The 12,625-nt window shown below is 45.8% G+C and overlaps 1 protein-coding gene across 2 annotated transcripts in view; it reads right to left on the reverse strand.

Annotated features, from left to right (window-relative positions):
• Positions 1-289: 289 nt before the first annotated feature.
• Positions 290-12,625, reverse strand: part of Dcp1a (decapping mRNA 1A) — a 53,848-nt gene continuing 41,512 nt past the window's right edge. For both annotated transcript variants that reach the window (XM_048421279.3, XM_048421278.3), the window contains 4 exons: positions 9,256-10,014; positions 7,356-7,421; positions 4,357-4,575; positions 290-4,096 (listed from right to left, as the gene is read on the reverse strand). In XM_048421279.3, the coding sequence (XP_048277236.3) occupies positions 4,016-4,096; positions 4,357-4,575; positions 7,356-7,421; positions 9,256-10,014 (1,125 nt within the window). In that variant the 3' untranslated portion in view covers positions 290-4,015. The remainder of the gene's footprint in view (positions 4,097-4,356; positions 4,576-7,355; positions 7,422-9,255; positions 10,015-12,625) is intronic.

Here is a 12,625-nt window from a genome sequence, read left to right on the forward strand (position 1 = left end):
CCAGGATCCAGCTGTTTCTGCCTCTCCCGCACAGTTGCTGAGGGTCTGAACTCAAGCCTGTACGCCTGTGGAGCAGGCACTTAGCCACAAAGCTCAGCCCCACATCACACACCTGTGCCTGTCTTCTGATGGCCGGACTTCTGGAAGAATAGAAGCTGAAACAGGTATACATGGCTTGTCTTGATTTTGTTCCCTGCCCTTATACTACCTGAGCAGTACAGGGCTCTGGCAAGGTACAACTCATTCAACAGTTCCTATTTATACAAATTAAATAAAAACACAATTGGAATTTTTAGTAGGTGCTAAAACTTGGTTTTGAAATTTTATTAAAAAAATATATTTGCAAACATATAAAATTTAGGATGAAAAATGCTCATTTTAAAACATGTAATAACTTAATATTTGCAAACATACACAGATGGTATAAAATCCACACCACTAAAAAGGTTAATGAGGTGGCATTGCGCTCATGGAACAGAAGCTTCACGGTGGAGCAGGGCTTCTCGTCTCCTCGAAAGAGCTGAGAACCTGGTACAATGGAAAGTCATGAGAGCCACATGGCCAAAGCAGTATGAGGAAGGACCACTCACGGCACGTGCGCTAACTCGCTCCCTAAGGATTCACAGATCAAAGGGAAACACACTTTGCATTTTTCCCACTTCCAAGTGATCGATATTGCAATGCAGCATTTTAAAGAATGACGTTGAATCTGAATCCATGTGAAACATTGCACATCTCGCCTGCTGAAACTTGAAGAAAAGACAACAAAGCAAAATAACCCCAAACCAAAATCCCAGCAGGCTCCTTGAGGCCCTGGCTGCTTGTGGAAATCTCTCAGGCATGGCCTTTGAAGTCTACTGTAAGGAGTTCTGCTTAGACCCAAACATGGGATTCTTGAAAACAGGGCACTGTTGGTTTTAGATGCTCTGAACACAACGGAAGAAAACCAAAGGCAGGCAAGAACCAACACATGGTCCACAGTAGATGTGCCGAAGGACACAGGACTTAGGCCATGGCCCCTCAGTCCTTGCCACTCACAGGGTCCTGCTGTGCCCAGTCCTTCTCTTCCCTCCACGGTACAGCGCGATGGCTAAGTCTGCTTTGTAAGCAGTGAGGCACCTTCAGTTTCCTTTGCGTCGTTAGTATCTCAATGGCAGTTATGGCCTCTACTACCGAAATGAGAAAACTCCAAACAATGTTCTTTGGGGAAGGAGAACAATAAAGCTGCATGGTTTCAAAAGACTACTTACTAGTGGGTTCAGTAGTGTTTATAATTCCCACTAGAAGATTGAGAACAAACAGAACCAATGCTCACACATGCAAAATCTGGTCATTGGTATCTAAGCCAAGCCTGGGCCAAGGCCTTGCAAGAAACACCACTGTCCAGGGCAAACTGGACAGTCCATACGGAGATTGCAGGGGGTGTCTCTCCTGATACTGATGGTCATGGTCACTTGAGACTTAGGACTCAAAGTCAAGTAGATCAAGTGACAAGTGTCATGGGGCCCAGGAAAGGTGTATAACTGGGAACAAGGTTGTCTGAGAGGGACTGGACTGGGGTGGGGTCGGCTGGGGTGTGCATCCACTCAAAGACATGACATTAACTACAACAAAAATACGAGCAGTCACTCATTGGTGACACCCCAGACACGCTGTACTCCAAACTCTGGGCTGCTTGTCCCAGACCCTTTGACTCTAGGGGTGAGGGATGGGATGTGTACACAGACGGACAGAGTGGCCTAAATGCGGTCTCCTAGACTCTGCCAACCTAGCAAGAAGCATCTCCAATGTCCCTTTTAATTCAGCTAAGGTTCCAGCAAAGACACTGTAAACACGCAAGCTACGCTAGTAGAGTTTCTCGATCGTACGCCTGAATGAGGAATAAGGCAATGGAGCTGACTTTGAGGCCAGGCTCATCCAACTGCAACTACCCAGGCTTGGCCTGACTTTCTGGGGATTCATTCTGGCCTGACATCCTAGTAATCATGAACCGGAACTTCTGGCTTCTGAATTTGAAGTAAATGCTTGGAATATGTAAATCTGAGAGTTGAAATAGGTTTACCCTTTTCAAGTCTCCATCACTTCGGCACTTACAAGTTTATGTTTACACTGAGGAAGCCTTCTAGGAGATTCTACTTCAGGTTTGTCTTAGTCATTCCTGGGATTCAGTGGAAAAGTAGCAGATCTGACTGCAGATGCTCTCTAGGCACCCACTCTTCACTCTGGTATCACACACACTCAAAAGCATCGGCTAAACTCAAACTCCTCCTGGAAGGAGGATGCTGACTCACGTTCACTGAAGTGCACTGCAGCCACACCCAGGGCGATCACACCTACAGAGTGTTCCCTTCACTAGCACAGCCCTGTGGTCCCTTGACCAGCACCTCCTACTGTCAGCAACACATCATCTCACTAAACTTTATCTTCCTTAGATGACATATGAACAATTAATTTTTGGTTGCTAAATTTATACACTATCATGAAAACAAACTATCCCTAATTGAGTACGAAAAAGTAGGCTTCCCTGAATTCTGCACACTGCACACAAAACTGGGTAGACAGCAAGAGGAGACAGTGGACCAAGACGCAGAAACACTGTCCAGGAAGCATGTGGAGATCAGCAGGAGCTGATCCAAGGAGTCTCTAGGCTAAAAAACTAAGACCAAACTAAAATAAGTAATCAATAAGTAATTATCTAAAATTTCAGCTAGAAAGAAATTGATGAGCCTTTGATTTGAGTTCCCATTAAAGCTTGAGCGACTACTCCCGCGGAACTGTCGCGCCTGTCTGCATTATTCACAGCGAATCCTTATGCTAGCTGGTTGAGCCAACTGGGTTCTTACCCATCATTAAATAGTGCTCAGGAAAGTAAGCAGTGCATCTTAATTGGTTAATACTACAAAATGACCTGTATCATAGAAACAGACACTTTTCATTCAAAGAATATCTCAAAATTACTATTGCTGAAATAATCAAATTCTACATTAAAATATTACTAAACACCATTACATGCCATAAAAGAATAAATAGAAACCATGGCAGATCAATAGCAGCATCACAAAGCGTCTTCACAGTCGCCCACGGGCTGGAAGAGCTCCCAGCCTAGGATACACTGGGGAGGCTCGGCGGCTCACGCGTGCTCTCTGCCTCGTCTTCCACACAAAGGAAGGGCAGTGTGAGTGCAGCTCCCTTTCCTGCATAGCTTTAAAACTGCTCTCAGCACACTGGAGGAATGGAACCAGAATGGCTTGTCAGATCGGTCCACTGGTCCTTAAGTCAAAGCGTTAAGGAAACAATCAACAATAACTTTAACTGTTTAGACAGAAAAGGAAAATAAGGCTGTGCTTCACACACAAACTTGACACTTCCAAACCACTGGAGAGTTTACTAAAAGTTGAGCCTTCTTGTAGGACTTGAATCTTGGCAGCCCCAGACTCTGCTTCCGAGGTTTTGTGTCTCCTCCACCAGAGCCCAGCCGGGCCCTATCCAAACAGCCGTGCTTCGCTGGCGTTTGTGCACGGCCGGACCAGGAACACTTAACGAAACACAAAGAAATCCCAGAAGTTTTAAGGCCCAAGCGGGGTGCTCATAGAAAACATACTTCACTTGAACAATACCTTCTAAAGAATCAACTTAAATTCTGATCCTTAAAACTTGAAGCTACTTTGTGGAGCTGACATTCAGTTCAGAGCTTGTAGGGCCAGAAGTGGAGGAAGGGCATGGGCTCCACTGAGCTCTGTTGCAAGGCTGGTGGCTCCTCCTTCCACACACACCCACGGAACTCAACACAATGGTCTGCTTTGTTGTTTTTGTCAAACAAAGGTCTGCTGGTGATGCTTCACAGTGAAACCTCCATCATCACTGAGAATGTTCTAGAAAACATCCTTAAGGACCAAGGCTCTCTCAAAGGCTCATACTCAGGCTTCTCAAAGCTCCATGTTCTAGTCAGATGGCCCAGGAGACGCCTGCTTGTTTCTGAGGTGTGCCCTCCACCTTCACACGGACTGTACTCCAGTCATACGTTGTGGTTGTCTTTGTTCTTGGTCAACATCTGCAAGTAGACTTCGTGAAGTGTACTGAGGAAGCTAGAGTCGTTCTGGAAGACACGGGAAAGGGGGAGACACAGTGTCAGCTACCTCTTCAGAACTGACTGACTCGCTGACAACTTAGGAGGACACAAACATGACGGGTGCAGCTAACTCCCCAAACGCAGCCAATGGCAGTGACAGTCTTGGAGTTTACAGTCAGCACCCCACCAGGAGCACCCCGAAAGAGCGAGCTTTCTCCCAGGCAGCCATCTGAATTTGTACTTTTGCTGAGATACAAAATTAGAAACTAAGCTGACACCCACCATACCTTTATTAGATGTATCAGTGTGTCCTGGAGCTGAGACTTGCTGAGAATAATGGAAGGCTTTCTCTGACTTTCCGGTGTCCCAACAGTGAGCGGGGAGGGAGAACTAGCTTTCCGCTCTAGGTCTGTGGCCCTCGGAACTGTCTGCTGGAACACACTGGGGGACAGCAGGACAGAGGACACTGCTGTGGTTGCTGCAGCAGCCAGCGGAGGGCCCGCCATCTGTGGAGGAACAGAGCAGCAGTCACTTCGCACTGCAGCGGGAGCAGGCGTCCAAGCCCACGCCAGCGACGTGACGGCAGAGCTAGTAGCACGAGACTGGCGCAGAGCAGAGCTAAACACTAAACTCTTAGATCCTCGTTTTTCTTTTTGAGGAGGCCTCACTCTACAGCCTTTGCTACCTCGGAACTCACAATGTAGATGAGACTGGCCCAGAATTTTATCTCCCAAGTGCAGGATTAAAGAGGTGTCCCATATTCCTAATCTCTTTTTAAAATCCCTGTACTCCACTGTGAGCTCCATGGAGCAGGGATGGAAGTCAGAGGACAGCCTTGGCTTGGTCTTCACTTTCCACCATTTGAATTTGAGGATTCTTATCTGAGCCACTGTCTGCCTTTCCTTAAGACTTTACATGAGCCTGAACCTCACAGAGGAGAAAGTGGAAAGCACACTCGAACACACTGGCACAGGAGACCACTTCTTAAATATAACCCCAGCAGCATAGACACTGAGACAATTAATAAATAGGACCTCCTGAAACTGAGAAGCTTCTGTAAAGCAAAGGACATGGTCAACAAGACAAAATAGCAGCCTACAGAATGGGAAAAGATCTTCACCAACCCCACATCAGACAGAGGGCTGATCTCCAAAATATACAAAGAACTCAAGAAACTGGTCATCAAAAGAACAAATAATCCAATAAAAAAAATGGGGTATAGACCTGAACAGAGAACTCTCAATAGAGTAATCGAAAATGGCTGAAAGGCACTTAAGGAAATGCTCAACATCCTTAGCCATCAGAGAAATGCAAATCAAAACAACTCTGAGATTCCATCTTATACCTGTAAGAATGGCCAAGATCAAAAACATGGAGGACAACTTATGCTGGAGAGGTTGTGGGGAAAGGGAACACTTCTGCGTTGCTGGTGGGAGTGCAAACCGATACAGCCGCTTTGGATTTCAGTATGGCGGTTTCTCAGAAAATTAGGAAACAAGAACCTATCTCAAGACCCAGAAATACCACTTTTGAGTATATACCCTAAGGATGCTCAATCATGCCACAAGGACATGTGCTCAACTATGTTCACAGCAGCATTGTTTGTCACAGCCAGAACCTGGAAACAACCTAAATGCCCCTCAACTGAAGAATGGATAAGAAATATGTGGTACATTTACACAATGGAGTACTACACAGCAGAAAAAATGAGATCTTGAAATTTGCGAGCAAATGGATGGATCTAGAAAACATCATATTGAGTGAGATAACCCAGACCCAGAAAGACAATTATCATATGTACTCACTCATAAGTGGCTTTTAAACATAAAACAAAGAAAACCAGCCTATAATTCACAATCTCAGAGAATCTAGACAACAAAGACCCTAAGAGAGACATATATGGATCTAATCTACATGGGAAGTAGAAAAAAGGCAAAATCTGGGCTGGAGAGATGGCTTAGTGGTTAAGAGTATTGCCTGCTCTTTCAAAGGTCCTGAGTTCAATTCCCAGCAACCACATGGTGGCTCACAACCATCTGTAATGAGGCATACACAGAGACAGAATATTGTATACATAATAAATAAATATTTTTTTTTAAAAAAAGAAAAAGGCAAAATCTCCTGAGTAAATTGGGAGCATGGGAACCATGGGAGAGGATAGAAGGGGAGGGGAAAGGAAGAGAGGGGAGTGGAGAAAAAAATATATAGCTCAATTAAAAACAATTAAAAGAAGGAAAACAAAAAGATTTTATGTGTGCTTTTCCTTTTATGTGTATGGGTGTTTTGCCTGCATGTATGCCTGTATCATGTGCATGTAGTGCCCAGAGAAGCTAGAAGAGGGTGATGGATTCTCTGGAATTAGAGTGACAGCTGCCAGTGCATGCTGGGAACTACAGCTAGATCCTCAGAAAAGAGAGCACCAGTGGTGCTCAGTAACTGCTCAGTCAACTCTCCAGCTCTTTGATTTTGCTATAAAACTGGGCTGGGAACATCTCCTGATGACCACAAGAGGACAAGCTTTCCTAAAGCAGACAGAGGTGAACTTCTGAATCCAGGAGAGGGTACAGGCTCAGCACCAGGCGAGCAAGCCACACAGCAGAACTGTGTCTTTCAGGGTTGGTGGACAGCACGTGTCAAAACCAGGACAGTGTTGGAAAGGGGTGAAGCGTGCAGGCCTAGGAGGCTTTGCCATCAGCAGTGAGGGACTGTAGCAGCACAGTGGCTGTCTGCAGGGACTCGCTGCCTTTCCAGGTCAAGGTTGATATGGTGCCCAGTACCCAGCCAATGGCTGACCTGCCTGCTGCAGTCAATGCTGACATCTCCGTAGAGTTAACAGGTCTGGAAGGCTAAGCACCTCAGTTCTAGCAGGGACCCTCGACAGGTCGGAGCTTGAGCGTCTCAGCTTTCACAAGTGGTGGGAGTTCTTCAGAGAAAAGGAAGTCCCAGGGCTAGGGAAATGGTGAAGTGCTTGCTATGCCTGCTTTAGGTTAGCTTGAGAGGACCTGAGTTTGGATCCCTAGAAACGTGTAAACAAATCTGGATGGCTGTGGTGGCCCACCTGCAATCTCAGTGCACAGGAAGTGGGGGCAGCAACTTGGTTAGGTTCAACCAGAAGCCCTGGCTCAGCACATGAAGTGGAGAAGAACTAAGGAAGACATCTAAAGTCGGCACTGGCCCTCCACACATGTATGCACATGTATGTGTACACACACACACACACACACACACACACACACACACACACACACGCACACGCACACGCACACGCACACGGCGGGATCCTTACCGGGACGGTGCTGGGCAACACCTTAGGCTGGGCAAATACTTCAGGATCCTGGTTTTGCTGCATAGACTGAAATGTTTAATGGAAAAAGAACAGACAGAGCAAGTTTTGTTAGTTAGTGGTGACAAATCTTACTTATCAACAGGGAATAGTTCAGAGGCTGAGAGAAACTTGTTGATAATACAACCAAGGACTCCTCTCCACCATGAGAGCTTTGGGCTGAGGACCCGTGGAGTCCTCTGGGAAGATGCGCTGGCAGACCCTTTCAGGTGGCTCTAAAAAGTGTGGTGGGGGCTGAACTCAGGGCTCGCAAAACAGGCAGACTGTACTAGTGACCATAACCTCAGTTCTGGGGTTTGTAGTCTCAAGTGCAGGCTGGCCTCAAACTCACAGAGATCTGCCTGCCTCTGCTTCTTGAGTGCTGGGATTAAGGGTGTGAGCCACTGCCACCTGGCACATATGTGGGTTTTTTTTTTTTGGGAGACTGAGTTTCAAGTGCAGGTATTAAAGGTTTGTGTCACCATGCATCTCCTGTGAAAGCTGGTGATGGCCCAGGCCTATTGTTGAGCGTGTAGAGATCAAATGATTAAAACTGTATTTTCCCTGCAGTGCTGCAAGCTGAAGTCAGAACCTTGCACATGACAGACAAGTCGCTCTGCTACTATGTTCCCAGTCCCAATGTCTTCAAAGGTTGTTTGAACTTGGATAGATGGCACTAAACAGCCTTCATCCTAAGTCACATTTTAAATCCTCAGTTCCGTGAGAGGGAAAGAGAATTTCCCTTTTATTGTTTATTTCCTTTATTTCCTTTGTGACAGGGCAGTTCAGGCTGGTCTCCAATTGGAGACTCCTGCCTCAGCTTTCTTACTCTAGCTGGTGCGCTGTCAGGGCCTCTGGGAAAGAAATAGCTCTGCATAGCAAACACAAGACAACTCAATGTAGACCAACGTCTTGTCTTTTGTTTTGAGACAGGATAGCCCTGGCTGGTCCAGTTATGTAGACCAGGCTGGACTTGAAATCACAGATTGCCTACTGAGACTAAAGGCATGTGCCACTATACCAGACAAAAACAAGATCTTAAAATCAGTTATTCCCATTTAAGTGAGTATTTACACATATGTAAGTGGTTTCTGCTGGGCAGCATGCAAGAGTGTTATGCTGTCTTTTAGGGCTGATCGTGGAGAAGGCACCGCCTGAGCTTCCAGATTAACTGAGCCTTGGGACAGACCTTTTCCCTCTGCAATCAGAAATCAAAGTAAACTTCCTTCCCCATCCTTCTTCTAGTATTTTATCACCGCAAAGGAAAAGAGCAGGATCCTTCCTCCCGACACAACCCTACCCTACAGAAGAATGCTCCTCCCAGTTGATGCAGTCAGACCCAAAAGCGGAAAGGCAGCCAGCAGTCACAGAGCAGCCGCTCCACTCCCTTCTGGCTGTGACCAGGCACCACTCACACAAACTCGGCTCCTTTCCCCTCTACAGCACTCTACCATGAAGCCTCACTTACTGGACATTAAAAAAAAAAACCCTTCTCCACACTGCCCAACCCAGGCCCCTACTGCTCAGACCCAAGTGACTGTCAGCTTGTTCTGTAACGCATGGCCTGACTCCTGTTTCTGCCATTTCCAACAAGGCATATTTCATTCAGAATGTTTCAGTGCCTTCCAAGGTCTGAGAACAAAACTCAAACTCCTTAACTCACAATTTATTCATCTCTCAATTCTAACTCCCCCAGGTTTGTTCCCATAGGAAATTCAGTTACTACTGACCATGGGCAGTGGAGGGGTGGGGGTGGCTAGTGTACAAAATAACACACACACACACACACACGCACATAACTGTGTCACATCACTTAAAACCAAGGCTCTAGCAGTTTAATCCCTTCACTCCTTTCTGCCATTACCTGAAGGGCTGGAGCAAGCACCATGTTGCTCAGGGAGGCTGAGGTTGCTGCTCTTGCTGCTGCTGTCTTAGAGGGAGGCTCTATGAAGCTCTCAGGGGTGGCCAGCTGGCCAGCTGCTGAAGAAAAGTTGGGTGCCACTGCACCTTTTCCAAGCGGCTGTGCCTGTATTTGGTCATGCTGTGGGGTCAACCTGAGTTTCTGGAGCAGATCAACACTTGGGAGGGGCGTGCCAGCTGTGCTCGACAGGCTCCCTGGGGCTCTGAAGGGGCTCTGGCTAGCAATCAGACTGCTGTGGCTGAGCTCAGGGACTGGCTGGTTTAGGAGTGGAGACCTCTGCCGAGGTGCGGTCTTCACTGCTTGCATTAAGGTACTATTCCGAGGTAAGTGGGCAAGCTGTGCGGCAGGAGCTTCGGCTGGCAGAGTGGGACTGAGGACAGGGCTCAGTGGGACTGTGTAGCTTGGGGTATGCTTTTCACCTGCCTGTGCAATGGAGGCTGGAGTGATGAGCACCGGGGTGGTGGCTTCAGGCTGGACTGTGTGGCGAGCGCCAGAATGGACACCCCGGTTTTCAGACTGAGGTGCTCCCCCTGACTGCTCAAAGGAAAATGGGAGGAATGAGCTGGGCTCTTTCTGCGCTGTATCTCCGGGCAGCTTCTCCACGTCTTCTGACTCTAGACCCATGACTGCTGGCTGCTCCTTTGGCAAAGAGGTTCCAAACAACTCTTCTACTGTCAGGTGCTTGTGCCCAGATGAAGCAGACTGAAAAGTAAAATCAAACAACACAATGGAAGAACTCTCTGTGAACAACTGTAACCAAAATTCTTTTTCATTACATAGAAATATGTAGAAGCAAGGAGAGAGTGTAAAAACAATGCCTGGGGTGACCTAGGATGCAGAAGGATTCAAACAGCACCCACCAAAGGCTCTCCAAGTTCAAGGATAGAAATCTGCTCATAACAAAGTCTGTACTGTGGAGTTCCAGGCAATAGTTTAGCTTACTTTGTTCCCCTTGGTGAATTTAGCTACAGTTAAGGGGCACTTGTATCACAACAAAGCTCCCTGTGCCTAAGTGCCCATTGTTATTAACATACCGGGACATGATGCCAGCAAGAAAGGGGACCAAATTCTAAGAAATTAATTTTTACTGTTCTTCACAAAAAGCTAGCATTGAACTGCAGGAACCTAAATACCCAAAACAACCTTACCCATTATTATGAGGCCTTTTCTGCTCCATGGCCTCAAATTCCAGACTACTAAAGAGGAGGGGAACCATCCATCCACACTGAAGACTGGAGCTAGGGGAGGAACTTGGTGGGGACCCTGCTCCAGTACGTGCGTGTGCAGAGGGTATTCTTTATTCCTCTTTTTGCTGTGCTCTTAAAGTTAAAGTGAGATTCTGAATCTGGAGTAGTTTTATTTTGAGACAGGGTTTCTCTACTGCCCTGACTGTCCTGGAACTCACTATGCAGATCAGGCTGGCCTCGAACTCTGAAAGATCTCTTACACAGTGAGGCTACATCAAAATGTCTTTTTAAATTGTAGAAGTAAAAAGGAATAATAATAACTCACATGGCTCAATTTCCTCATATTTTTACTTCTCTAGAGCCCAAATTCTAAATAAAAATTATCAAAGTTAAATTCCTGAGTACTAACTGGAAAATTTACAGAATTGTAAAGATGAAAATTACATAACCATCACATAACCATATGTGATAACTATTCCACGGCTCTACTACCAAGCTATGTACACTTTAGATCTTGGGTTGTTTATACTCTTTTGGGGATGTATCCAGGCTGGCCTTGAGTTTTCAACAATTATGTTTCAGCTTCCTGATTGCTCAATGTCCAGTAATTAAAAAAATTCTTTATGATAAAAACATTTTTCAAGATTGTGTGATAAGAACTTGGATGTGGTAGCTTGTGCCTGTAACCCTGGATGGCGAGTGGAGGTAGAAGAATTAACTAGTCTGAATTTAAGGTAAGTAGCCTACAGGGTGTTTCACACTGGACCAAAACCAAGACCAAATCAAATAAAACAAAAACTCCAAACAATGTCCTCCCCACCGAGCTGGGAGTGGAGCACAGCTGTACAGAGAACCCAGGGGACAGTGGGGAGGAGCTACCTAATGCGTTCTAGCTAGATGAAACTATCCCCTACGATCTAATCCAATCCAGCCCAAGTTAACTTAAACAAAACCAAAGGAAAGTAATGGAAAACAATATTCATATTCATTAATGCAAATTAATGTAGATTATAAAATCATACTGTTATGTATATACACCACATTTAGATCTTTCTATTTTGGAAAATGAAGTATTTGGGCTACTCTGTAGAAATTTCAGGTAAGAAGTCATATTTCTATGTTAAAGAATAAGAATAATTAAATCACATGAAAAAAACTAAAGAAAGATGACCAAGAGAATTTAACAAGTGTATTATGAAATTGAAATGCATTTTTTGTGAGTTGTATTTGTGGTATACAGACAAGCACATGTGCACATGTGCACACGTAGGTAACGTGCATGTTTGTGGAGGACAGAAGTCGATGTCCGACATCGTCCCCCAGGAACCAGGTCTATTCAGCCAGGGCGGCTGCCCCCGAGCTCCAGAAGCCTGTCTCTGTCTGCCTCTTCAGCGCACCAGCAAGCTCAGCTTTCGTGTGGATGCTGGACCCACACTCTGGCCTTCATGCGTGCATGGCCAGCACTGCACTGACCTAAATCCCCTCAGCAGCTCTCATGAAATGGGACTCAATACCAGAGTTTGGCAGCACCATCTCTACCCAGCACTAGATGGCAGTGTTACTAACAGAACAGTCTTTCTGTGTAGGGCAGAGGAAGGATTTAATTGTTTTATACAATCACACACCTTTTGACAAAATCCAAATCTCAATATTTTATAATTCCTTAGTTGTAGCTGAAAAAAAGATACAGTTTTACTTTATTTCATGTTTTTGAGACAAAGTCTTGCTATACAGCCTACACAGCCTTCACATTTGGGAGTTTTTTGCTCAGTTTTGTGCTTGTAAGCCCAGTGTTAGGCAGGTGGAGGCACGGGTGGGGTCACAGGTGGGGTCACAGGGACTTACTGGCTAGCCTAGTCAGCCATGGTGAGCTAAGGAGAAACTCTGCTTACAACATAAAATGAGCCAGGTGGTGGTGCGTGTCTTTGATTCTAGTGTGCGAGAGGCAGAAACAGGAGGATCTATGTGAGTTTGAGGCCAATCTGTGGAGTTCCAGGACAGCTAGGGCTACACAAAGAAACCCTGTCTCCGAAAACCAAACAATAAAACAAAACAATAAAATAAAAAGGTAGGTGGAGTCTAAAGAATGGCATTTGAGGTGGTTGTGCCCTCCAAATGCACATGGG

This window comes from Myodes glareolus, chromosome 5 (assembly GCF_982192425.1).
Source record: "Myodes glareolus chromosome 5, mMyoGla1.1, whole genome shotgun sequence".
In the NCBI taxonomy this organism is placed as follows: domain Eukaryota; kingdom Metazoa; phylum Chordata; class Mammalia; order Rodentia; family Cricetidae; genus Myodes; species Myodes glareolus.